The sequence below is a fragment of the Micromys minutus genome (assembly GCF_963924665.1).
Source record: "Micromys minutus genome assembly, chromosome: 21".
Classification (NCBI taxonomy): domain Eukaryota; kingdom Metazoa; phylum Chordata; class Mammalia; order Rodentia; family Muridae; genus Micromys; species Micromys minutus.
Genome location: NC_137956.1, coordinates 20,681,523 through 20,709,047, shown reverse-complemented (window position 1 = coordinate 20,709,047; position 27,525 = coordinate 20,681,523). Strand labels below are relative to the sequence as shown.

Sequence of the window (27,525 nt, the reverse complement as noted above, 5' to 3'; positions counted from 1 at the left end):
ACAGACTTAAAATCTCACGACCTACGTTTTAAAAAGAATTACTCCCAAATAAAAGGGCGTCTCTAGAAAGGAGATACCTTTCCTGGATAGTTTATATAAAGGACCGAGTGATAATATAATGATTAATTTTTTTAAATACAAAAAACCCAAACATGCTTAAACTCATCTAAACTAAGGAAATCCTCGGAGTAAGATTCAAGCCCATGGCCATTCTCTACACACACGATAGGCATCATTAAACGCAGGAATGTTTAAATGAGTAAAAACAAACATGTTGGCTGTGAGTTCTCGCCCCCTCCAAATGGACTTTGTAGCCCCGTGGATAGAAATATGGGATCGGAGACGTAAGGGTCCTTGAAATATCCTCTATATTGCTAATGGTGGTTCATTTTTCTCAGTTAAACCCCGAGGCACAGTCTTTCCCGGTCCTGATGAGAAAAGCCTGAGAGGCAGGGTCTGGGTTGGGTTGGTGGGTGTCAGCAAAAGAGGGTTCAGCTTTCTAGAGGCTGGCACAGAGGAGCCAGATGGCGGCGCATTTCTGTCTGAGATTTTCCGACCTTGTAAGGAAGTGGGCGCGGGCTGAGCAGAGTCAGATTCTTCTGATTGGTGAGCCGTCTCAGTGATGGACATCTCCAGAGGACCCGCCCCCGCCGCTTTATTGACACTAATGAGCAAGTTCTTCCCACCGCTCTCCTGCCTGGAAGTGCTGACAGATCAAGGCAACAAATTTCAATTACAATCCCTAATTTGTGTCCGCAGAGTGTTCCCCCCCCTCCGTGTTAGTCCTCTCGGGCGCATCAGTTGAGGCAGATCTTGGAGCAGCAGGAGGAGGTGGAGGGTTTGAGAGTCAAGAAGTCTATCCTTGAGTTCGAGGGTGAGACAGAGGGAAGGAAACTTGGCGGACGCATTCCTGCTTCCTCGGATCCCAACGGCGGAGAGAAAGAGGAAACGGCAATTTTGGTTTTGCCCGCAACTAGGAAGGGGACAGATCTCGGGAGGCATCGGGAGCTGCGGAGCGTTTGGTGGGGCCAGGAGGGCGAGCGCGTGCTTGCGCCCCAGCCGCGGGTATATGAGAGAGGGGCGGGCGGGCTCGGGGCGGCGGGGATGGCGGAGAAGCGGAGGGGCTCACCGTGCAGCATGCTAAGCCTCAAGGCGCACGCCTTCTCGGTGGAGGCGCTGATCGGCGCGGAGAAGCAGCAGCAGCTTCAAAAGAAGCGGAGGAAACTGGCCACCGAGGAGGCGGCGGGGGCGGTGGACGACGCAGGCTGCAGCCGTGGCGGAGGCGCGGGCGAGCACGGCTGCTCCGAGGCCGACGAGGACGCGGCTCCCCCGCCGCAGGCAGCCGGGGCGGCGACCGGGCCCGCGCGGAGCTGCTCGGACGCGGAGCGGAGCTGTGGCTCCCGCGGAGCGGAGGGTGAGTCGACCTCTTCCCGCCCCGAAGCGGCTTCCCGGCGCGTCCCCGCCCGGCTGCCGCGATCCTGAGCTTCGGCGAGGCTGCGCAAGCGCCGGGTACTCTCCGGCCTCCGCCGCGGAGTCCCCAGGGTGTGGGGGGGAGGTTGGGGGATCAGGCGCTGACCCGTCGGCTCCGCGCACCGTCCAGCCGGGGCTCTCAGCCGGGAGAGCCGCCGCCGTCCTCGCCTCTGCGCCGGGAAGGGACGAGCCCAGAGGTGCTGCTGCTTTCGGCTTCTCAAAGTTTTAGGAGCCCCCGTGGCGCGTGCGGGAGTGAGTGCGCGGGCTAAAGCGCGGAAACCCGATAGGACGCCCCAAAGCTGGGTGCGCCAACCCGGGAGGCGGCGGCGAGCTCGCCCACAGTCTTTGCCCTCCGGAATGCACACGGCGCCCCGGGGCTGACTTTTCGCCCCCTTCAACCCGCTGTGCCGCGGGGCCTGGAGAGCCAGCAGCCGTGAGGATCGGCTGGAGCGGGGTTTGGGGAAGTTTCCAGAAGGTGCCTCGCACGAGGCCCGGAGGCCCGGCGGCCGCCTGGGGAGTAGGGAGGAAGGGGTGACCCGAGCAGATCAGGGCGGCGGCATCTGCGCCCCGGAACGGTGCGCTCCGGACGAGTCTCAGACCGTAGCACAGGAGGGGCGCGTGGGGAGTCCGCGGACCTAACTCTGGGACTTAGGGACTCGGTGGGACCCTAGAGGCCTCAAGGCAGCTCTGATCGCCTCGCGCGGCAGGACTGCGGGTAACTGTCCTAGGGCCTGGCCCCGAAATGATCCCCCCCAGGCGGGCTCTCGCCCTCACTGCTTCCCTGTCTGTGCCCTCTGCTGTCCAGGCAGCTGTGAGGATGGCTTCCTGCAGGGCGCTTCCCCGCTGGCGTCCCCGGGAGGTTCTCCGAAAGGATCTCCTGTACCCGGTCTGACCCGGCCGGGGACCCCGCTGCCCGCGCAGGCCCCGAGAGTGGATCTGCAAGGAGCGGAGCTCTGGAAGCGCTTTCACGAAATAGGCACCGAGATGATCATCACCAAAGCCGGAAGGTAAGTTTGAGTCTCCGGGTGTCCCGGGACTCCGGCCTACCCCACCCTGTACTTGGCCACAGCCCCCCAGATAGTAGCGCCCTTTCTAAATCTTCACTGCTTTCTTTCCGGAAGCGCTGACAATGAAGGGTCCATCCCGGCCGGTCAAGATGGGTGCTACAGCATTAAGTTATCCATGATCCTTGCTCCGAGGGAGTGCGAGGCAGTTACAGTTAGGTTGTGTGTCTTTGCATTTATTTAGGCTCTAGATATCAGTTGTATTTTTTTTTAGCATACTCTGATTCCTTTTTTAAAATTCAAAACTTCCAGATTTGTCCCAGCACCATGAGCCCACGGTGTATTGTGCTATTCTGATATTAGGCTACCATGAAAAGTCACTATGGTCGTGTTTAATCATGTATTGTTATAAGAATCATTACTCTGATCTTTAAAACTGTAGACAACACACACACACACACACACACACACACACACACACACACACGCACACTCACGAGCTCATCCACACACAGAGACATGAAATCAGCCCACTACCTTAATTTACAGAATACAGAAACGTTCGGACAGAAGTTCACTTTTTTAGACTGTGTAAGTTATGTATGCCTCATTAATCAAACAAATGGATTTGTTGGCCACATCATATTAATTTGAAGTCGGTACAAGAAACTTGCACTTTCAAGTTCTGAGTTCCTTTACTGTAATGAAATCTAAGAATAATATGGTCCTTTTAAAGGATCTTTAAAAAAGCACACACAGCTCTTTCAGGGAGTACACATGGTAAAAACCTGGATAGCATAAAAGTATCCAAACTTATTAGAAATTACAAAAACATATTTTATTGAACCCATATGCTACCTTCTGCATTCTCGGGAAGTTTTTATTAATGATCCGAATGCGTTCTTCACCAACACAAAGCAACAGTTGTCTTATAAAGGATGTAGTTAAAGGCCTTTACTCCTTACCTTACAGGTGCACTGAAAGAACTCTAAACCAGCCAGCATATTAAACCACTCTCAAGTTTAGTTAATACTTATAGACTTTCCTTTCCCTGGCAGTGGTCTTTAATAGCACTGTTGTAGAAAAATCGGTAAATAAACTTGTGTTATAAGGTTAAATTAACAGAAATGAGATTAGTTGGAGGGTCCTAGACATAAATCATTAAAAGAAAGTTTTTTTTTCTAAGGGCAAACTGATGCTGTTTTTAATGCATGGTAATGCGCTGCTGTATTTCTTGCTTCTGTGCTCTTTTTAAAGGGATTACATGCGTTTACTTCAGCATCTCCTTTGATACACATATCTGGGTAGTCAAGAGAAAATGGAATTTTTGTATGCTTTAATTAGCAATAATTGTGATTAGACTAGAAAACATTTTGGGGGATTGTGGTGGGGGGAGGAAATTCATAAATATACTTTGTGTTTAGTTTCTGCTTCCAATAAAGAAGTTTTACTATACCTTTCAAACTGAGAGCGCCTTTCGCACTTCACCTTCCCAGGCTGCAGACAGGAAGTCCTGTCTCAATAAAGAACATATTGTTTGGTTATAACATGGCACATTGGCTCCTTGTGGGTTTTTTATAACCCCCTTTAAAATTTCACATTATAATATATTTTATCGCTTTCAGCAATTTCAAGTGTGTATCATTTGATGTATTTCATTATTTGCAGTAAGGTAAATAGGCTTATTGGTTTTGTTTCAAAAGCAACATTTTTTCCCATGTAAAAATCCTTTCATGTGTAAGTTATACTGATGTTTCAGTAAGCACGGTCCAACAGATCAGTTTTAAAGTTGCAGTGTTGATACATCCTATGTTCTGAAACCCAGGATTACCTTATCAAAGTGAAGTTGTAAGTTCATCTACATTAAAAATGGAAGTTTCAGTCATTCTTAATCACATGCAAAACCAAACCCTTCCCTTTGCAAACAGGCGCATGTTTCCAGCAATGCGAGTGAAGATCTCAGGTTTAGATCCTCACCAGCAATATTACATCGCCATGGATATTGTGCCGGTGGACAACAAAAGATACAGGTAGGACTGAGGGCTACAAGCAAAGCAATGTGACACTAGGGTTCTGCAGGGGTCTGCTTGTCGCATCCCACCACAGTGAGCTGTAAGAGTTCCCAGATCTGCGATCTAAACACCATAGGTTCTTTCCGCTCAGTTGGTGCCTTGTCCCCCAGCATATGTGGAAACTCAGTGTTTGTTTAGCTTTTAATAGATAAAGAGATGCCTTTGGTCACTGAAGCTTTGATCAGGGGACATTCCGGGATTGTTACATTGAATGTATTTTTAATGCCCTTCACAATTTCGACAGAATTTTGATAGGAAGTGTTTAATACTTAAGTTTGTAGATACACATTATAGTTAATGCTATATTTTTCCTATTTTGATCTTATGTTAATTTTCCTGTCATAGTAAAAGTCATATATATATGACTTTTGAAAAACATGTTTATAAGTTAGAAAAAATTCTCATAATTTATTGTGCCAAGAAATCATCTTTAAATTTGTAGTGAATTTAAAGGAAAAAAAAACTGGCTTGTTTTTCTGGTTGGGAATGGACAATTCTTTAATTTTGAAACAGAATACTTTTTTCTAGGCATCAAGTAAATTCAGAAAACATACAATTGTTTTTTAGTTTCAAACTGCCTTTGCTTTTATTCTTGCAAGAAAGAGAATTGGTGATTTTCAATGACAATGCCTTTTGTTTATCAGAACAGTTTAAAATGCTAAACTGTTTAAGGGGAAGCTTGGGGGCTTGGGAGATGTGAGGATCTCTGAAAGGTTTGTTGTTGTTGTTGTTGTTGCATTTTTGTTTGTCGTTTAGTATATGTCTAAATGAAATTCTTTGGTTTCCATCACTTTAAAAAACTTGAATGCTTGTTTTGCTGAACCAGTTTTTGATGTCAAAGGATCCAGCTTTAAATTTGTATATTAGCATGTGAAATACTGAAAGTGTTAAATATAATAGTTTTATTTATGGTTTCTATTTAAGTTGTGTTATTTATTTTAATTGCATAAGTCTTTAGGAGTCTTGCTAGCATTACCTACTGACCAGCAGAAAGCAGAAAGCATTAAACTTATTCACTAAGCACATATGACTTAAAGTTCATATACTAATTTGAGTTTTGTGCTGAGGAAGATAACATAATCCTTAATGAGTTCCTAAGTTACTCGCTCCTTTTACAAGTTTCTATTTTGTTCCTTCCTCCAGCTTTTCCCATATACTTTAGATTTATATATACAGTGACATAAAGAAATGAAACTTACATTTAACAGATCAAACTGCAAAACACAAGCTTGCTGTTGCCGTTGTTTCCTGGGATACATTTAGCTTTGGTAATTAGAATATTTTACAAGGAAAGTTTACATGTACAATTTATTTTCTTAGAGCATGTTGGATTTTGAACTATTTAATACACATAATTTTGCAAAGGTTTGATAGAACATTTTTATTTATTTTGGTACTAACCCAAGTCTTATCTGAAGTGCTGGTATTTTTTTTTCATGCACCTCTAAGGTTTCCATTTATTTTCCAACTTTTCTATCAGTATCAGAAATTAATTTTTGACTTATTCTCTGCCAAAGAGTGGTATTTCGTTTAAAACATTATGAAAAATTAATAATCACAAGAGCTCATAGGAATTTATTTATTCAAAGCATACCAGGGCAATTAACGTTTGAAATTTAATTCAAATGCCCTGCTTATGTATTTTGCTTCAAGGAAAGGAATTAAAATCTACAAGGGATATTGAGCTTAAAATGGAGCTCATGGAAATGTTTAACCTTAGCTGAGACAAAGAGCTTCAGCAGATACGGATGCAGGGAAAGCATCCGTGCTGTTTTGAAAGGATGTGCATTTGCCACACAGGTGTTTGTGCTTACCTGAGTGCTATCACCATAAATTCTCTGCAGTGTCTCCACATGTGTGCAGGACGCAACATCTATGTAACCTCAAGTCACCATTTCAATACCCCAACTTCCTACTGTTTTTAGATTCACACTGATAGGTAGTAATCTGAACTGTACAGTTGAATTTTAAAATTTTATTTATTTCTGGAAATTTTATTATTTGATTATTTTTAATGGCTGTGTCAATTTATTTTTGAATATTAAAGGAAACAGAATAGGCTATTCTGGTTCTTTTTTTTTTTTTTTATTGTGAAAATAACCTTAATTGGCAGGTCTATACAAGTGTGCTTTGCATGTTGAGTACCAATAGTCGGAAATTAGTATTTGCTAACTGAAGTGAGTTTCTTAGAAGGTCAAGAAAGAGAAGCGCAAAAGCTTAATGATAGTCTACATTTTATGATTCCTCAAAAAATTTAAATTATCCTTAATTAGTTTATTCTCTGCTTATAATGCTGACAAATTGGGGAAAAATTCTACATGTTAATAATGATGTGTTTTTCTGCCAAAAAACAATATAACAGTTTTGTCTCACCTCTTCATGTTTATCCCACAAGGGAAATTCTCTTTTAGGAAGTAGAAACCTTTAAAATAAGACACTGACATATTTAGGTTTACTCAGAGGTGAGAGTAACAGATTCACAGTGACTATGTGTCCATTAACTATTCAGACGGAAAATATCAGAATGTAAATTATGTCTATTGTAAGCGTAATGCATTAGAATCATGCTATGTGGTGTTCATGGAGGAGACAGCCTGTATATTTCCACTAAGCCACCAAAAAGATGTTTACTCTGAGCTATCCAAGGCCTCATAGTACAAACTCCAAAGGATACTTAAAGGTTTCTTTGGGGCACATAGAGAAATAAGTTTGTTTTAGATTTTTAGAAAAGGGTGCACATTTGCTATGAATTGTTAATTAATTCCAAGAAATATGTAGTCCACATTCTCATAGTCTTGTCTTTGCCCTGTAGGTACGTCTACCACAGCTCTAAATGGATGGTGGCAGGAAATGCTGATTCCCCGGTGCCCCCCAGAGTATACATTCATCCAGACTCACCGGCCTCTGGGGAGACTTGGATGAGGCAAGTGATCAGCTTCGACAAGCTGAAGCTTACCAACAATGAACTGGATGATCAAGGCCATGTAAGTAGACAGCCTCTCTGGCATGACCATCAGGTGACAGCCCAGAGCCTAGCTAAAAAAGTGCTAAGATTGTGACATTTCTTTCTGTTTGGTCAGTGTGTGGACAACATATGCCAAATCAATACATGTATTTATATCAGAGACCACGTGTATAGCCAAAGTGCTCCATAAAGCATTTATTAAGTTTAAACCAGATACTTGCTTTGTGTTAGAATGAAAGGAACTAAGGCAGAGAGACCAAAAAAAAAATTTATGTGAAATCCCATGAGGTGCTGATTATTATACTTGAACTGCATTTGGAAGTTTGGTAACAGGGATGATTTATTATGTCTTCTAAGCATCCAGCTCTTTTCCCAGATGAGGCTCACTGAAGTAATGACCTAGGCTCACTCTGTTTGTGTGTTCCATCTGCAAGCTCCCAATTGTTTTGCAATGGCATCTAATGTGTCGAAGTATGTTATAATCCCCTTTACTCTCAAAACTGCTGAAACTTGATATGCAGATCAAGTCCAGCCACTCCGAAAAGACAGTCATCGTTAGCAGCTTGCTGACTTTAGGAGGGTTCTGCATGGTTATTTTCATGCTCCCTAACTCTGAATGTCGCTGATTTCTGTTCAACGCTAGCATTTTTGTTAGGTGTACTGTGGTTAGAGCTTTGATTAAGAACTGAAGTGCCTTTTGAATAATCCACACAGGAAAGAAACACCAACTTCTTTATTTCCCAGCCAAAGAAGACACACAGGTCATTTATAAATAAGTCACTTACAATAAAACTGCAACCAACATTAATTCAGTGCTTGCGCTGTGGTTTGAAGCTGTCTAGATGTCTCATCACCTTGATGAGAATCTTGGGATGGTAACCTTTCTGTGACAAATGCAGTGTCTACCTTTTAAAGCAGGACAATGACATTACAATCTGTGGCCATCTTTATGATTTCAGAATGCATCGGAGAGAGTAGGCACTTGGTTTCCTTATCTATTTTAGTAGATAGCTTTCTTTTCTTTCTTTATTTTTATAAATCCACAATGAAATCCTTACAGCTGTTGGTCACTTGATCACAGCGCTGAAAAATGTCATTTTCCTCTGTCTGACTAAGCTATTGCTGGTACCTCCATCCTAGTGGGTCTGTTTTCTGCCTTTTAGTCGGGAATTTAAACTAGATGCTACTTGGTGCTGCTTTCTTTCAAAACCTAAAGTAAGTGTCCCTCTGAATTCTACAGTTTAAGAATATGTTTTAAAAGAGATAATTGTGCCCTAATCTATAAACTGATAAAGAATTATGTCAATATAACCATCCTACAGTTCTAATACTTTTTAGTTAAGAGTACTGGCTTTATATATAGTATGTGTCATAACCAAATCTTATATATAGATTTAGTAATCTGTGATTTCAGATTTCTAATTGTAGTAGTTTTATCTAAAAGAACAGTCCCCAGAAAATATAATATGTATTTATGTATAATATATGTGTATTATATGTGCAATATATAATACATATATATATATACAGGAAAACAATTATGGATTTGTATGTGAGAGAAAAGTAAAAGAGAAGAAAGAGTCTGAGGTAGGAGAGAGAGGAGTGGGGGGAGGAGAAAGAGATTAAACATGAATATTGGTTCCTGTGATTATGGGAGAGTCGGCCAATTCCATCTTTTGGAGACCTAGGGAGAATTGAAGTTATGACTTGAATCTGAAGCTCATCTCTTATCAGAATTTTCTCTTCTTCCCGGGACCTTACTCTGTTTTCTCTTAGGGCCTTCAACTGATTGGATGATGGCCACTTAACTGCTACAGAGACTAATCTGCTTTTCACATGTCTGCTGATTATTTATCTCCAAGCCATATTTTTGAAGCAATATCTTTGGCGCTATTTGGCTAAAAATATGGATACTGTGTCCCAGCCAAGTTAACAGATTAAAATTAACTACCACATAATATTTGTTCAAAGCCTAAAAGAATAGTTCCAAACTGAAGTTCAGTTACTTGGATCTAAATGCAGCAAAGAACAAAAAAAAAAAAAAAAATTAATGAAGCATTCTGGCTACTAGTGAACTGTTCTTTTAAAATTGTGACAAGATGGACTGTTTATTTAATCAAGGGAAGTAAAGAGTGTCTGCGGGGAGCAGGAGAGAACTGTGAACTCAAAGAGCAAGGGCATTCCATTGTGAATGTTAGTGTGCAGCTGACATTATTCATTGACCAAAAATAAAAAAAAAATGTGTTCTTGAAGATTGTTCAATGTGGTCAAGGACACTGAAGGCAGAAACTAGCTTTGTGAGTTTCTTGCCTCCAGGGGAGAGAAGGGGCCTGCACATTACTGCCCTATCTGCTGCTCCCAGAGGTACAGACATCCCAGCTCAGAAAGTCGAGGAAGAATACAGGAAGTCCTGTGCTGTGTGCACTCTCTTAGATGGGCCCAAGTGAAAGCAACTTAGAGCCGTGGAAAGTGTTTGTAATGGGTGCCGTTTGTGACCAGGATCTGTGCAGGCGGTGCTGTCATGGCGGGGCTTCAGCAGAGACCCTCAGGGACTTTAGCTTTTGGATGGAGCCTTTTTCTTTCTGTCATTCTCCCAATTCTAAAAGAAGTCATTGTCACCTCTAACTGTACAGGACAGAGTTTAATTTCCCCAAATTCCTTTCTGATGTTTTTAATCTCTCAGCCACCCACTGTTCAATTTACTGTGTTAAATTTGTGCACAGGCAACTTTGTGACTGGAGAACTCTGTGGTCTTGGGAGCATTGCTAGCTAAGTTAGCATAAAATGATCACAGGTAATCCAAGTCTTGTGGGCATGGACTAGACAGACTTGCTACCACAGGAGATGGTGTGATTTCCCCAAAGTAACTCTTTAGCTTCTCAGATTCCTTAGCTTCTTTACCAGACTTGGTTCAGAAAAGAAAATTTAGGGAGATTCGGAGTGGCAATGTCCCTTCGAACCACAGCTAATCCTTGAATGTTGGGATAACTTTGTTGATCCTTTTGTTTTTTTTTAATTTAGCTTTTTATTGGATATTCTCTGTATTTACATTTCAAATGTTATCTCCTTTTTCACCTCTTCCCCCTCCCTCCCCACTGGCTATCAAGAAGGTGTTCCCTCTCCCAACCACCTCTTCACCCTTGGCATTCCCCTACACTGGGAATACACACCTTCATTGGACCAAAGGCCTCTTCTCCCATTGATGCCAGACAATGCCGTCCTCTGCTGCATATACAACTGGAGCCATAGGTCTGTCCATGTTTGCTCAGTGGTTGGTGCTTTAGTTCCTGGGAGTTGTGGAGGGTTTGGTTGGTTAATATTGTTCTTCCCATGAGGTTACAAACCCTTTCAGGTCCTTCAGTCCTTTCTCTAGCTCTTTCATTGGGGTTGTCCTGTTCAGTTTGATATAGTTGTTGATTCTTTTGATCCTTGGGGATTCTGTGTAACCTTATGCTACAACCAAGGGTGGCTTTCGGCCTTCCCCTGGACAGGAAGTTCTAATACTTGGGTGATAGTTTCTCACCATATGCATGGTTCCTTGTTTTCCTAGAATCTGTCTTCTGAGAAAAGTATTTCCTTGAGCGTCTCTCTGAAGAGCAGAGGACATGTGATAGTACATCTTGAGCTGCCACAGCTTCAGACCTAGAGTGCTGGGGACACTTTGGAAATGGGCCCTGTCGGGCAGCTATAGTCATTGGTTTGTAGGAGGGTGTCTCCACTGCTGACAATTTCCTGACACACAGGCCTACACTCTCTTATGCCTTCTCTTTGAAACATCAGATGGGGAAACAAGATGGTGCAGGAGGGGCAGCTGAGCTTTCACACTAGGAAGGAAAGTAAAGTGGTTGGGAAGGGTACCACATCAGTGATTTCTGGCAAGTCTGATTCACTCCCCTGGCCTCGTTTTCTCATGGGTGGCATTGGAATTAGAGACACAAGGAAGCTGGGAGACTTTAAAGTATGTGCTTAAAGAGGGCTCAAAACACACTATCACATAACATCATTATCAACAACAACAGCAACAAACCCAATCCTACTTTGCCTGTGATTTACTGACAAAGTTTCAACACTACATCAACTGAGGCATAGCTGGCCTTCTAACACTGTTGGAAGGGGTAGAGGAAAGGGGAGGGAGTGGGGATGTAGGGAGGGGCATTGTTATCTGGTACTTTTAGGTCCTTGCTTGGCTTAGTCCAATCTTGAGAGTTTGTCATTTTTGAAAAAAAAAAAATTCCATTTATCAACAAGTTCTACTATCAAGCTGAAAAACTAGAAGCCCCATCTGTCAACCTATCAAGTTGTCAGATAAAGAAATATGCTTCTCCCTCATAGAAGTTGGGTTGGGGGGGGGAGGATATGGGATAGAAGGTTTACTGAGGGGAAACCAGGAAGCAGGGAATAACATTTGAAATGTAAATACATAAAATATCCAATAAAAATGAAAGAAAGAAGTATGCTTTTTATGCTACAAATCTATTTCATAATTAATTAATTAGCTAATTAATTAATTAGTAGTGTTAGAGCGTAAGGCCGGGGAAGTGCTTTACTACTGAGCCACATCCTCAGCCCCTTAAATCTAGTCTTTAAAGTAGAAAACATGTATAAGTCTGTAAGTGAGATCACTATGTCTGTGGTTATAGGTCTGTGTGCCTTTTCTAATATTATAGTTAGTCCCCTGCCCAAGTCCTGTCTAAACAGAACAGACAGTAGAGAAAGTACACATGAAGTATGATTTTTTAAGCTATAATTATGATATCATATTTTTAAAATAATGGCTGGTGGTCCCAGGTACTAAGTAGGAAAAACATTGTTGGCTTACTATTATTATGAATGGGACAATTGGTTATTTTTGTTTATTTATGGAAATGGGTGGTTGTGGGTCGCTGCCCTCACAAAAGCCTAGAGGTCAGTGTACACCTAGCAAAAGTCCAGTTCTCTCCTTTCAGCAGAGGCGGGGCTCAGGTGGTTCAGACTTGGCAGCGAGCACCGTCCTTACTGAGTCATCTTCCATTTAATAGCTCGTTAGGAAACAAATGGTGGTACTATTATAAAGAAGAACTGAGCTTGCCTAGTGTTCTCTCGAAACTTCCAGGGACACAATCTACTTCCTGTAGACATTTGAAATACCTTATCAGTTAACGTGTCATCATAGGCGTTTATTAATCATTTTTTGCACCCTATTTCAGTATGCCCCACCCAAATTTAGTTCTTAAAACGTGGTAAGGAGATAAGTAAACAAGATTAACATGTACAAAACGGAATGGAGAAATGTCTGTGAGAACAGTTTTCATAAAACAAGGCTGTAAGAGAGAGAGAGAGAGAGAGAGAGAGAGAGAGAGAGAGAGAGAGAGAGAGAGAGAGAGAGCCATTTACCACCTCCATTCCAAACCATTTTATTCCAACACTCTGAAACTGGCTGGTCGTGCACTTTTTGCTTAATTATATGAAATTTCGGTTTTGTCTCCTTTTTCCCCTTCTGCTCTGGAAACCACTTTTCTCTTGGAGTTTGTAGATGCTGCCATTTGTGTGCTGCTGGTGTGTTGATTTAAAAAAAAAATTACTTTATGTGTATTGGTGTCTTGCTTACATGTATGTGTGTATGAGGGTGTCAGAGCCCCTGAAACAGGAGTTACAAACAGTTGTGAGCTTCCATGTGGGTGCTGGGAATTGAACCTGGGTCTTCTGGAAGAGCAACCAGTGCTCTTAACTGCTGAGCCATCATTCCAGCCACTGATCTTTTAGTTCTTTGCTTAGAGAACAGGACAGTTGAAACTTTTCAACCCTAGAAGATACCTATTGCAAGACAATTGTCTAAAGAGAAAGTTAACTAAATAAAGGAGGGAAAAGTTGATTTGACATTAAAGTTATTACATTAAAAGTGACCAATTGTGAGCTTATGTTAACTTTGGAAAGAGTGTGCTATTGCAATAGTAAATCATAGGAGAAGGACCAGGGTAGGTCTGCAGGTGTGGACTGAGACACAAGCTGGGACTCAATTAGCTGCAGCTACAGGCTCAAAACCATTCGTGTGTGTTTCTTCTGTTGGGCCTAGCCCAGGGACTGTGTCTGCCCACGTAGTGTAAATTCATAATGAAGGCATGGAGACAGGAAAGGAAAACTGGCCTGGGGCCTAGGGACCTCTGAGGACTCAGAAGTCTGTAGGTTTTGTAGAACTTACTATTTAAAAACAATCTGTTGAGGTTTAGAAGAGTCTTGCAGAACCCAAAATATAAAACAGGCATGCTCCTCCATGGAAGTAAGAAAGCCGACCTCACATCAGCTGTTCTCCTTCCCCTAGTGAGGCTCAGAAGACAAAACAGACAAGAAAACAATGGCAGTAAGCAAACTCTGCAAGAGCAGAAACTTGACCAAAGATTAAAGCTTAGATTTGATATCTTTGAAAATCAAAATTAGTGGACTTGATCTAGTAATACGGAAATGAGCATGAGGCATTCCTCATCTACTGAAAATTTGTTTACCGGCCAGGTGGTGGTGGCACAGGCCGTTAATCCCAGAACTCAGGAGGCAAAATCAGACAGATTGAGGCCAGTTTGTTGTACAGAGTAATTTCCAGGACAGCCAGAACTACACAGAGGAACCTTGTCTCCAAAAAAAAAAAAAAAAAAAAAAAAAAAGTTTCACAGACTATGCTAGCAGTTAGACTCTTTGAATACAGTTTTATTTCTGTGTTCTTTTATCTTGATTTACAGCAAGGATTACCTCTCATATGATGACAGTGTACGCACCTACTTAAAACCAACTGAAACTAGTTTGAAAAAAAAAACAAACCACAGTATATATCACAGTATATATCACAGTATATATCACATCACAGTATATATCACAGTATATATCACAGTATATATCACATCACAGTATATATCACATCACAGTATATATCACAGTATATATCACAGTATATATCACATCACAGTATATATCACATCACAGTATATATCACATCACAGTATATATCACATCACAGTATATATCACATCACAGTATATATCACAGTATATATCACAGTATATATCACAGTATATATCACATCACAGTATATATCACATCACAGTATATATCACATCACAGTATATATCACAGCATATATCACAGTATATATCACATCACAGTATATATCACAGTATATATCACATCACAGTATATATCACAGTATATATCACAGTATATATCACAGTATATATCACATCACAGTATATATCACAGTATATATCTCTGGTACAGGCAGTATTTTGTTTACTACTGTGTTTTGTAGCTTCACTCATGTAAAAGTTTTCTGGTCAAAGATACTAATGGTTCACTCAAATTATTTCCTCTTCTTAGTTCTAGGAAGAGACCGTGCATTGCTGCCCGTGTTCTCTTGGGTGATGATGAGGGTCACTTCCCCCCTTTTGCAGTTTCTTGTATTCAACTGCCTCCCTCAAAGGCATGTGGAGTTGGCATGGTCCTTAGATCTACTTCCTTCTGTATATCTTCCATCAGCATACAGGAAAAACCTTAGAGAAAAAAACAAAACAAAAAACAAAACAAAACAAAACAAAACAAAACAAAACAAAAAAAAAAACCCAAAAAGAATCCCTGACTGCAGTATTGTCTATCCCAAGGGTAAAGGCTGCTCTTCTGACAGCAGGCACATCCTCTGAGTACAGGGCTGTTTGTGTGTGAGCTGACCAAAGGCTCTGAAGTTGGCGTATTAAACTGCCTGCATCTGGAACAACATGAAACCTGTCAAACACCACGTTTCCCATGACTTTCGTTTAGGTATTTGCCTTTTAGATTTATAATAACCAAGGCCCTGAGTTTCAAACTTAGAGTTCAGAAAATTTATGTACTCATCAGCTAAAATTATTTATGAATATAGAATAAAACCCAAGAAAAATGTAAAAATCTGCTGTTTATGAAAGAATTAAGATATAAGTCAAATGTAACCCCCTGTATGCACACAGACACGGCAGACAGACAGACACACACACACACACACACACACACACACTGACCTGTGATCCCATCTTCAGAGGTGATCATTGTTCATATCTCTTTATGAGCCACAGCACTCTTTTAATAAGCCATAAAACATATCTAAACAATTAGGTACAGTTTTATCATCTTAAAATTAAAAAGCAGCATTTTATCATATGACTAAAATTTGCCTAAACAGCACTAGCAACAGCTTTGTGATATCACATCTCAAGATGTAGCTGTTCCTTGGTGACTAATCTACTTATTGTTGGGCATGTAAGTGGCTTATAGTTCTTCCATGTTATAGATTATATGATGTCCATTTCTGTATATGAATTATCTTTCTGAGTCCGGAGCAATTCCTTAGGACAAATCTGAGTGGGATGTTGGCACTCACATGAGAGACTCTGGGTAGGGCAGGTTTTCCAGCCTTTAGTGTGAGGTTTGAACAGGGACATGGGCACTATACTATTCTGACAAACTACAGGTTTTGTAGAACAGACCGCATGTATCTTTTAGAAGATGGGTTTTGGAGCAAAGTAAATGATCATTCTGATCTCATTTTTAGTTTCATTGGTATTGACTCTGGGTTTATTCAATTCATCATATATAAAATCTTTATACATATATAATTGTATCTTTAGCAATAGAAATTTGGTGCTTATCTCATGTAGCTGTACTGAAGATTTCATTAAAGTGATTTGCATTTTTTATATAAATGTTACAGATGCCTTCCTAGCCCTACCATGTGGCTTTGCTGTATTTTGTTAAATTAACTTCAGAAATTATCTTTAAAAATGTGAATTTAGTGCAAAAAGTTATTTTCCACGTTACATATTTGTTCATACCACCAAACTGCAATAGAGCGGTTCCTACTTAATGTGACTTTCCTCCCTTGATCTAGATCATTCTTCATTCTATGCACAAATACCAACCACGTGTGCACATCATTCGTAAAGACTGTGGGGACGATCTGTCCCCCATCAAGCCTGTCCCATCGGGAGAGGGAGTGAAGGCATTCTCCTTTCCAGAAACCGTCTTCACGACTGTCACTGCCTATCAGAATCAGCAGGTATTGTTTTCAGTGGCCCTCTTGCTAGACTCCTTAGGTGTAAAGAGCAAGCCAGGTCTCTTTACTTTATAGACAAATTACTTTAAAGCATTTGCTGTATATGACACTTACAATATGCATGTGTGTACAGAGCAACATCTCCAGGACCACAGACTCCCAAGCAGAGCTATTGCAGTGATGACTTCAGCTGAGCATGTATCTTGCAATTGGCAGTGTATCTTTACTTTTCATCCTGAGATATTGAATCATAATGTCATAATTAGAATTAGTTGGTTTCCTAGAAACATAGACATGTAAAGTATGAAAAGGTAGTTGTATCTTAGAACATGATATTTGACTTTAAAACTACAGCCCATGAATTATAAGAAATATTTCAGAAGGATTTATCCCGTATGTTTTGTGGGTGTTTTTTAAAAGGACTTTTAAAAAACTATGATTTAAACAATTTTTTCAGGTCATTGATATGCATTATAGTCTAAAAGATCAGCAATTTTTAAATGATGCTTTTTTATAATGGCTTAAACAGTTTGAGAAATGAGATGTTTCACTTCTGTTTAGGCAAATGGTTGTTTCTTTAAGGTTGCTTTACACTGCATCAACAGTGTGAGAGTCAAGCCCTCTTATTGGTTGTCCAATGTAGAGTGATCAGTTCTGAAACCATTTGCACATAAACAACAAAAACTGGACTCAGAAGTTTGTGTGTGTGTGTGTATTTGTATATATACGTCTGTATAAATGCATGCGCATATATACATACATGAAACAGTATTGAGAGAAAAAGAGATTATCAACTTGAGGATGCACATGGGAGGAAAACATGGAGGGAAGAAATGATGTGATTCTATTTCAATTTAAAACACAAAGATGCCAGGAAAAAGACTCAACACTCTTGCTCAACACTTCTGTCTTCCAGCCGAAGGGGCCCAGCCTTTCCTGTTCCCATTGTCACTCTGGTACATATTAGGTTTTTAGGAAGAAATACACAAGTAACCTTTTGAAGGTCTAAAGACATTTAGGATTATTAAAATATGTTAGGGACAGAAAATGTTTCTTCTCCTTGGGAAAAATTAGTGCATGAAGAGAAAGCAGCATATGTTATAACAAACCCCAATTCATCCTTTTCACCTGTCTCTCTGTTACATACACAGAGATGCTCTGTGCCCTCCGACTTCCTCTCATGCCAATTGCTACTAGAGAGCAGGGCAATGACCCTCGGTCCCTAGCACTGTTACAAGATAATCAGTGCTAAACCACATCCTCAGTAGGAGAGAGTAACTTCAGCTGGAGAGGATGGTCAGCAAGGAAAAACCACCAGGGGGCTATTCAGTTTTCTTCTTCAGGAATATTCAAACCAAACCAACCCTTTATTCTCATTCTTATAAGGGAAATGGGTGGAGAACTGTGTCTTTCACAGAAGTTCTAGGTGATGTCTGAGACCTTTCAACCTTCACTATCGGGATATTGAAACACACAAGGAACACAATAGAATCCTCTGTTAATTTTTGGATGGTTTGTAGTTCTACAGTTACCTTTACTTTTAAATAATGTTCTTATTTAATATTATAATGTTTATATAAGTTATATAATTTTATGTAATATAAATTATATATAATATAAGTTATATAAGTTTATATAATTATAAAGTTATAGAAGATTTGACACGATTTCTTTTCTACACCACAGATTACTCGCCTTAAGATAGACAGGAATCCATTTGCCAAAGGTTTCCGAGACTCTGGAAGGAACAGGTAATTCCTAATAAAATCTTCTGGTTGTTCTAGTAGCTATATTTGAAGTTTAAATGGGATGTTTCGATTACAAACATAAAGGTTAACTTAACAAACGTAGCTAGGAATCACTTCTTATGACAGTTTAAATTGGTAAACGTCACTGTGTCTTGGACGTAGCTTAGGTACAGAATATATAGTTCTCTAGCCTGCCCTAAGATAAACTTTGTGCATGTGGTAGGGGTGAAGATATACGTAATTGCCAGGTAGATTGCATGCAATTTCTGGAGGAGCCATGGAGAATTCTGCCCTTATGACTCATGGGCTTCCATATTCCAAAAACATTGTTCTTTCTGCCTCCACTTTTGGTTTAGGATGTTCTTAGTGATAACAGGCTGTCGGATTCTCTCTGGAGAGTATGGTAGAGTCTCTTGCTAACTCAGATTTCCAACTGGAATATGAAACCATTTCCCAATGCCAAGAAACCCAGCTCTTCGGTTTCCAAATTTGTCTTGGCTCTACTGACAGTCACACACTTGTTTATTTTTTCTGTGCTGTGTTTTACAGTGTTTGCAGTAAAGGAAATGGCAGCAACAATTAATTCCACTCTATTACTGTTATCAAGGACAAGATCGTCCATTCTGTTTGCTGCAAATTTCTAAATTTATCGATAATGATTCTTTTCCACTACATCTCAGCGTTACATTAAAAAACAAAATTGTTGGTTGCGAGAGGGCAATAATAGAGAAACATTCTCTTAATGCCCTTTCGGGTAATGTTTTGCTACACTCTATCCCTAAAACATCTTATAGCAAGCAGCCTTTGAAATTCTTTATTATGTCACGTCCCAAACTATTCTGATATGTTTTGAAACTGGTATTAACTAGGTTTGTCTCAATGAAGTGAAAATACTCGATAATTGAGAGACGATTTCACCTGAAATTTTAGAAGGAAAAGAAGTCAGGGAATGGTCTACGTTTCTAGTGTTCTCAGCTGATGAAATGGTCAGGGTAGGTGACAGACAGGTCTTAAAAATGTGCTCAGTTGCTAAAGAAAATTGTTGCTATCCTTCTGTAGGCATCTCCTGAACAACACAGTTTAAATACTGAAAACAGTGAAGATCCAATGATAGAAGAGTAACCTTCCAATTAGTGTAGGAGGACCAACAAGATTAGCCAATGGGAGAGCTTCTTTTGAAGTTTAGCGTAGGAGGAGCCACAGGACTGGGCCAATAGGAGAGCTTCTTTTGAAGTGCTTCACTCCATGGGAAGGTTTGTAGGTACTAACACATTTACCTCCTGCAGTGAAACTGCTTTATGTTTTTAAAAATATGTTTTATGGTGAAAAGTTGTGCCTGGCGATTTTTCTTTTAATGCTCCTGATTATCTTGCTTTGCAGACATTTTGAAAACGGAAAAATCGTAGTTTAGTAGCTCTCAAATGAGAGGTGCAGAGGCTAAAGGGAACCTGTGGGGTGACTTTTTCTGCCTTGGCGAATGCTTGGCTGAACCCTTCTGTGGCTTAGGTTATATCAGAACATTTTAGAGTCTTGCAGTGGCTTCACTTTTTTTCTTAAGTAGGAAAACAATGTATAGGAACTCTGGATCTGTAGGAAGGCCGCACTGAGACGTTGAAAGTAAACACTAGAAACTATGCCCTCACTGCTGATTAGTTTGGGAAAGGCCTCATTGCTACCGACACTGGAGAGAAGTTCCTTTATGAGGCAATGATTTATGAATAGTCATAAAATATATTTTGGATAGAAAGTAATAGTGAATGAGCCTTTTATAAGAAACCAGATGATGGCTTCATAGGATAAATTTTGAGGAAGAATTCTAGATATGCCAGCACAATGAAAAGATTTGGTTATTTAAATAGTGTTATTGAAAATAATCAACATCACGGGTGAAAACTAAGCCCCCAACCTTGTTTGTTGAGTTTTGAGGGCACAGGCTGGTTCTCCCACTCCGTTTAGAAATATGTAGGCTTGGCATTAGATGGTGCTTTATGTTATTTCATTTGATTCTAATAAAACCTGTAATGTTTCAAGTCAACAGACAGAAATAATGAATTGTATCCTAACACTCTAAATCTTGTTAAAATTCAATATTCTTATGCTTCAAGTGACTGCCTGGATTCAACCTGTGGGTCCCAAACTGGGGTCAAATGACACTTTCTTAGGGGTTGCATATCAAATATTTACATTATGATCTGTACAGTAGCAAAATTAAAGTTTTGAAATAACAATGAAAGTTATAGAAAATCATTATGAAGTAACAATGAAAATTACTTTATAGTTGGGTTCACCACAACATGAAGTACTGTCTTCAAGGGTTACCGTGCTGGGAAGGTTGAGAACCTCTGCTCTAGAGCTTTCTGGTTAATAGAATAAAGTTTCCATCTTTTCTCATGAAATACTGCTCTATGTTTTTAAAAAAATCTGACCTTAACATTGTGAAAAAAAAATTGTCAACTTTAAACATTTCAAATTCATGTATTATTTCCCTGAAAACTCAAAACAAACCCATGTAATACGTGAGGATTTGTTGAGGGAGTAGAGCTTTGAGGGCACAGAGGGTCATAATACGTTTTTATATATTAATAAAGAGGAAAGTCCATGAAAAAGCCTGCAATATTCATTTATTATCCCAGGTTCTGCTGTGTGGTTTTACTGCTTTTTTAAAACAAAATTTTACTTTTATTTTTCTCACACATGAAATAAACAAGGTGATCAAGACACAAGATAAACACAGACATGTGATTGGTTCTATTTTATACAAATGATTCTGTTTAATTAAGACATGTCCTTCCCTGGCTACTTATGGCTCTGTAGCCTGTTTTATAGGAGTCAGTAGCTTCAGCCCTTGGAAGCCTCCTGCAGGCATTTGCTATGTGAGAGTGAATTTATGTGCTGAGAATAGCCCCATTCCGCAGTTAGGCCTTAGGTTTGACCCTATAAAAGTTTTTACTCAGGAAGGTACAAAAATTTCTTCTCTTAAATACTTCAGGAAAAACATAACCATCTTACTAAATAAACTCGGCCATTTGATAGCATAAATGAGGGCGCTGGTAAATGTGGAGGTTGTTCAAAGGCACCTTGTATAAATTATCGCCTTGGCTACTCTCCTGCAGGAGGGGCCTTTCATCTTTCCTTTAACTAGATGGGAAAAGTCTCCATTACTGGAGAAAATGAAGGCTTTTTAACAAAAGTCCAGATTCAACTAATAAATATTTTATAACTGTTTCCTGCAAAATATCTGAAATCCTTTGTGGAGTTGGCAGTGTGAAGCGGGAGCCCGGGGCAGCGTTGTCATAGTGACAACACCGGTAGCAGATATGTTTTCTCCGGCTTTCCGCACAGGGCTGTGCATTTGCTGTGCTCAGTAACTTCTCCCTACGAGTTTCATTTGTGGACTTGAGACGTAATCCAGGCTACATTGCTAAAGCACACGAAGCAGCAAAGCATATCTGTGAAGCTCTACAACCTCCTGATTTTAATAAAACGGTTCCACAGTGACATCGGCATCTTTAGTATCCAAACCTACCCTTATCAAAGTTCAGCTGTGTGAGATTTAAAAGGAGGTGGCTTGTTGTTGCTGCCTTGAAATAAAGGTGTGTACTAATATTCTTTAAAATAAGAGAAATCCTTTCTCTTGAAAGTAGTCAATATTTAGTATTGATTTAAACTAAATAGAGAGATACCATCAAAGCTTTATTTAACATTCATTAGTCCAGTATTAAATACAACTCACAGTAACCCAGTATTGAGACAGCTCGGGCCCCACAAATTATATAATAAACAAGCAAATAAAAACTAATAATAAACTAATAAATAAATAAATAACAGGAAGAAATATTTTTACCATATAGAAAATATTACCGGTTTACCAGGGACCTCAGGGATTTGGCTTGCAGTTTGGTCACAGGTATGATGTCTGATGTACAAAAACAATTAAGTAAAATAGAAAAAACAGGTAGAGTGAAGTGAATTATAGCTGCATATAATAGGGCTTCAAAACTGCAGTCCTCACGTCTCAGGAAACTGAATTCAGGGAGGTCAAGTCACACAGTTTGTTACTGTGTCTTATAGTCACTGGCTCTTCTGATCTAGGCTAGCATCTTTACCCAAAACAGTAGTACCCTGGGACAACAGTGATTCAGTCACAAGTCAGACTCCATTCTTCCCACCCACATAGCCCAGCAGAAACAGGTGGAGGTGTTCTCCCTGTGGCAGCCCGAGAGCATGGGTGTAGGTGTAGCTAGTGATGCCCCTCAAGAGCTTTCCTAGATCTGTCCTTTTCTGAGACTGAAGAGATATTCGAGGTCCCAATGCAAGCTCACCGCAGCAGGAGGTGTGAAACCTTAACCAGAAAGACAGCAATGTGAGATGTTGGAGAGGTCATATGACTGGCTGGCGGTTTTCTCTAGCCTTAGTTCTTAGTTCGTGATTTGTGGGTACCGGGATGCTGTCAGCTGAGTTGAAAATAGTAAGAAATATTACAGCCACAAGAGCCATCCAGGTTGTATCTAACCCTGAAGAAAGCGTTTCTCTTTCCGTAGTGCTCTAGATGAACCCAGTGCTTTGTGGAGGAGGGGTAAGCTTCCAAGGTACACTCTGGCCCCTGCAGTGCCATTCTTTTAGCAAATTGGTTGAGGATGAATAGCGAGGTCTCAGGCTGCCTTGAGAAGAGACAGTTGAGGGAAAGGCTCGACCTCAGATACCAGATTGTATTCTTTAGCCAGCTGACAGAAGAGGGAGGAAGACTGACTTATGGTAGGAAGTTATTTATGTTTGTGTTTACAGCTGTTGCTTTTGTTTCAAAATAAATAGATGTAATATAAATCGCCTGCAGCCAAGTTTGTCATGTTATACAGCTATCATTAAGTAGGGATGGCGAGGCTTTGTAATAACTTAAAACATCTCCACTAACTGTATAGAGAATAGATGGCTCTGTCTGGAGTTTTGTATAGAAAATAGATGACTTCTTACCTTCCTGTGCACTGTGAAAAGCTGGGAGAGCACTCAGTGCTGCCCCCTCCTGGCCTACCTTGGTTGGTAGTGCAGATTGTTCCCCAGATCAGAAGTTGGTTTTCTTTGAGTGGTTCTTCCTCCTGGGTACTGAATGATGAAAAGAAAGGTCCCTTAGAAAAGGGATCTTGAGATAAGGATGTTTTTTCAACCATCTCCTTCATCGTCAGAAGGCAAACTCCTAAGACAAGGGCAGAGCACCAAAGCACTTCAGAGTCCTGGACTCACAGGAGCTAGGATGGGCTCAACACTTTGGGTTCATGTGTTATCTTTAGGGTTCTAAGACTGTTGGCAGGCATTGTAGTTGGTTTCCATTCTCCTCCTACACCCTGTCCAAAACATTTGTCCTTGCCTGTGGCAATCTCCTAACACACCACTAAGTGTAGAAGAGATTGAGAATGGCCAATACCACATCATTCAGTCAAATACTTATTACTAGTGAAAACCCCAAGTGTTCCTCATTAGACTCCATTTGTCCCCACTCTACCATTTAGAATGGGATTGGAAGCCCTGGTGGAATCATATGCATTTTGGAGACCATCACTACGGACTCTCACCTTTGAAGATATCCCTGGAATTCCAAAGCAAGGTAATTCAGTCTCCTGGGTCATGCTTGTGGCCAGTCGCCAAGAAGAGGCAGATGTGGAAGAAAAGTACACTTTGTTATTTACAGTCCAATGCTAAGTTTATAACTAACAATGCCCTACTCCAGGACCCATTTCTTTTCCGTCCGACAGTTGGCAGGTCAGGAACCATGACCATCCTTTGGTGTTAGAGGTTAAATCTTGCATGCTTTGGCTGTTTATTTCATAATTCTGCCTTCCTCTGACATCTTACATGAGACTTGGGATGCTGGACTCAGAAGTCCATGAGAAGTTGCCCATGTCTGTTCCTCTTACCCCACTACCACCTCTTCACAAGTCTTCCTGATTAGGTCTGTGATATATCCAGACACACTGAATCAGACCATTTTTGGGCCTATTTCTCACAAGCGTGTGTCTCCTCCTCAAGTGGTAGATTCTTGGGCCGCCCATCTAGGCCGATTTTTTCCAACATCCTTTAGGTTCTTAGCATTGGTTGTTTTGGGCTTTTAGATTATTTAAAGAAGCAGAATGAAATACCATTGTTAGAATGATGAAGGTTTTACAGCCGGTCCAGCGCTTTGGAATTCTCCACCCCTTCTTAAGTTATGTCAAGTTTGCAAACATCAATCTGCCCGAAGATCCAGAGAAGGGGGTGGGAGACCATCATTGCTAGCCCTTGGCTGCAGAGTTAAGCAGCCCTCTCTGAGTTTCACAATGTCATTTATTTGTTAGACTTTTGCTCTTGTGTTGCCTGGGCTTTGCCATCCTGTTTCTAGCTGGATTTGAGATTTTTGAGGGACAAAGGATGGTGCAAGGGGACTTGAGTGGTGCACACACACCTCAGTGAGAAGCTACAGATGTATGGGAGGCAGGGCATCCTGGACCAGTTTGGTGCTTTCCTTCCAGTATTCTTTGTCCTCTGAAAGGAAGTGTACCAGCAGAAAGGGAAGACTGTCGAGAGAAAGGAAGTAACACAGATAAAAAGGACAGTTTATTACACTTTTGGGGCAAGAGGCAAAATTAGATGAAATTTAGTTTTATAAAATTTCTGGTAAGTTTTGCATTTATAATGTTTATTCTTATACATAAAAAATTTCAGAGAGTGGGCTGGAGAGATGGCTCAGTGGTTAAGAGCACTGACTACTCTTCCAGAGGTCCTGAGTTCAAATCCCACAACCACATAGTGGCTCACAACCATCTGTAATGAGATCTGATGCCTTCTTCTGGTGTGTCTGAACAGCTACACTGTCCTTACATATAATAAATAAATAAATTAAAAAAAAACAAAACAAATTTCAGAGAAAGCAAATTGAGATAAAACTTAAAATTTTATACATGTTAGAGTGTCTTACCATATGCTGTATTACAAAACTTCCTCATTACCAGGAGAGATAATTTGGCTTAAAAATATTCCTCTAAAATTCCATCACATTTATTTTATTTGTTATTATTATTATTATTATTATTATTATTATTATTATTATTATTATTATTATTTACTTGTGGGAATCGGTGTGTTTGCATGTGGGAACAGCACATGTATAGACGTCAGAGGATGACTTTTGGGGGGTTCATTTTTCTTCTTCTACCTTGTGGGTTCTAAGGGTTGGACTCAGGTTGTCAGGAGTGGTTGCTTATTGGAACCATTTTACCGGTCCTTGGTTTAACAACATCAAGCAAGTGTATGTTTGCTTAAGCTACTCGATCTAAATTCGGAATCCATTGAAAGCTAAGCACCTTTGTAATTCTCCCCTTTGTAAGTAACCTCATATTATTACCATACAACTTACCGAAATGTAAAGAAGGACAGGGTGGGTGAAGTCATTCTTTACACTGTAACCTTTTTTCATAGGCAACACAAGCTCTTCAGCTCTACTCCAAGGCACTGGGAACGGAGTTCCTGCTACACACCCTCACCTGCTGTCCGGCTCCTCTTGCTCCTCTCCCACCTTCCATCTGGGGCCGAACACCAGCCAACTGTGCAGCCTGGCTCCAGCTGACTATTCAGCCTGCGCCCGTTCAGGCCTTGCCCTCAACCGATACAGCACATCCTTGGCAGAGACCTACAACAGGCTCACCAACCAGAGCAGCGAGACCTTTGCCCCGCCCAGGACTCCTTCCTATGTGAGTGTGAGCAGCAGCCCCTCTGTGAACATGTCCATGGGCGGCACCGATGGGGACACCTTCAGCTGCCCACAGACCAGCCTGTCCATGCAGATTTCAGGAATGTCCCCTCAACTCCAGTACATCATGACTTCTCCCCCCAGCAATGCCTTTGCTGCTAACCAGACCCATCAGGGTTCCTACAACACCTTCCGGCTACACAGTCCCTGTGCCTTGTATGGGTATAACTTCTCCACATCCCCCAAACTGGCTGCCAGTCCTGAGAAAATTGTTTCTTCCCAAGGAAGTTTCTTGGGGTCCTCACCGAGTGGGACCATGACGGATCGGCAGATGTTGCCCCCCGTGGAAGGAGTGCACCTGCTCAGCAGTGGGGGCCAGCAGAGTTTCTTTGACTCCAGGACCCTAGGAAGCTTAACTCTGTCATCTTCTCAAGTGTCTGCACACATGGTCTGATGAAGCCTTTAAGTTTGAATATTATGGTTCTTCCTTTTTTTTTTTTAATTCTTCAGCAGTATGGGACAAAATGTACATATGGTAGAAAAGGAAAGCTCCCTGAGTATTTTTACTTTCTCATGGCAAGATTGTAATTGCGGGATATGTGTCTGCTGTAGATACATAGCATGTAGTATACTGAATGAAGCTTTCTCTCTGCCTCGTTTATTCAGTTCCATATAATATTGGTGACATGTACTGTGCTTATCCAGAGTGATCAGACGTTACACTCGCAAGTTGATAAGAATGCTACCAAAGACTTTTCTAAAGCCCACATGCAAAGCGATGGGGTTTTTTTTTACAGCAGTTCCAAACATACCTAACCAAAGACTTGTAACTTCATTTATCAGAAGAGCTCTCTGAGCAGTCTGTATTCAAACCCTGATAGCATTGTGCTCTCAAGTGCCAGTTAAATCTTAGTATATTTCTGAGGTATCTGTAGCAATGAAGGCTTAGCTTTACATTCCTCCTTTTTATTTTGTGGTTTTTGTTTGTTTGTTTTTGTTTGAGACAGGGTTCTCTGTCTAACAGCTGTGGCTGTCCTGAAAGTCACTCTGTGCACCAGGTTGGCCTCTGACACACAGTTATCAACCTGCTCCTGCCTCCTAAGTGCTGGGATTAAAGGAATGAGTCAGCACAACACAGCCATTCCTGTCTTTTCTTATTTACTGCAGACCTTGGGTCTATAAAAATCCATAGCGGTGCTGATGGTTATTTTCTGAAGGAAGGTGGAGGGCAGCCTTGTGATTCTTCACTTTCCAAATGAACAGAAAATCATCTTTCCTGCAAAAAAAAAAAAAAATTCACATCTCTGTTATTTTGAAATTGTCGCCCATTTTATTTAGCTTATCACGGAGGCCATTAAAACGCTCCTGGAAACATTTTAAAATCCAGTTTTCACTAGGAGAGGGGTTGGACTGTATAACACGAGGAATTGCAAAGGAAGAGAATAAGCGGACCTCTCAGATTCTTTTGTCCCAGCGAGTAATGTTTATTTATTTATTTTTAAT

At 40.8% G+C, this 27,525-nt stretch overlaps 1 protein-coding gene across 1 annotated transcript; it reads left to right on the top strand.

Annotated features, from left to right (window-relative positions):
• Positions 1 to 1,104: 1,104 nt before the first annotated feature.
• Positions 1,105 to 26,476, top strand: TBX18 (T-box transcription factor 18; the record flags this gene model as incomplete). Its single annotated transcript, XM_080934754.1, has 8 exons — positions 1,105 to 1,414; positions 2,276 to 2,477; positions 4,403 to 4,504; positions 7,359 to 7,530; positions 16,393 to 16,560; positions 18,244 to 18,308; positions 23,810 to 23,904; positions 25,752 to 26,476. The coding sequence occupies 8 exons, from the start codon at positions 1,105 to 1,107 to the stop codon at positions 26,474 to 26,476; spliced, it is 1,839 nt and encodes a 612-aa protein (XP_080790880.1).
• Positions 26,477 to 27,525: the final 1,049 nt, after the last annotated feature.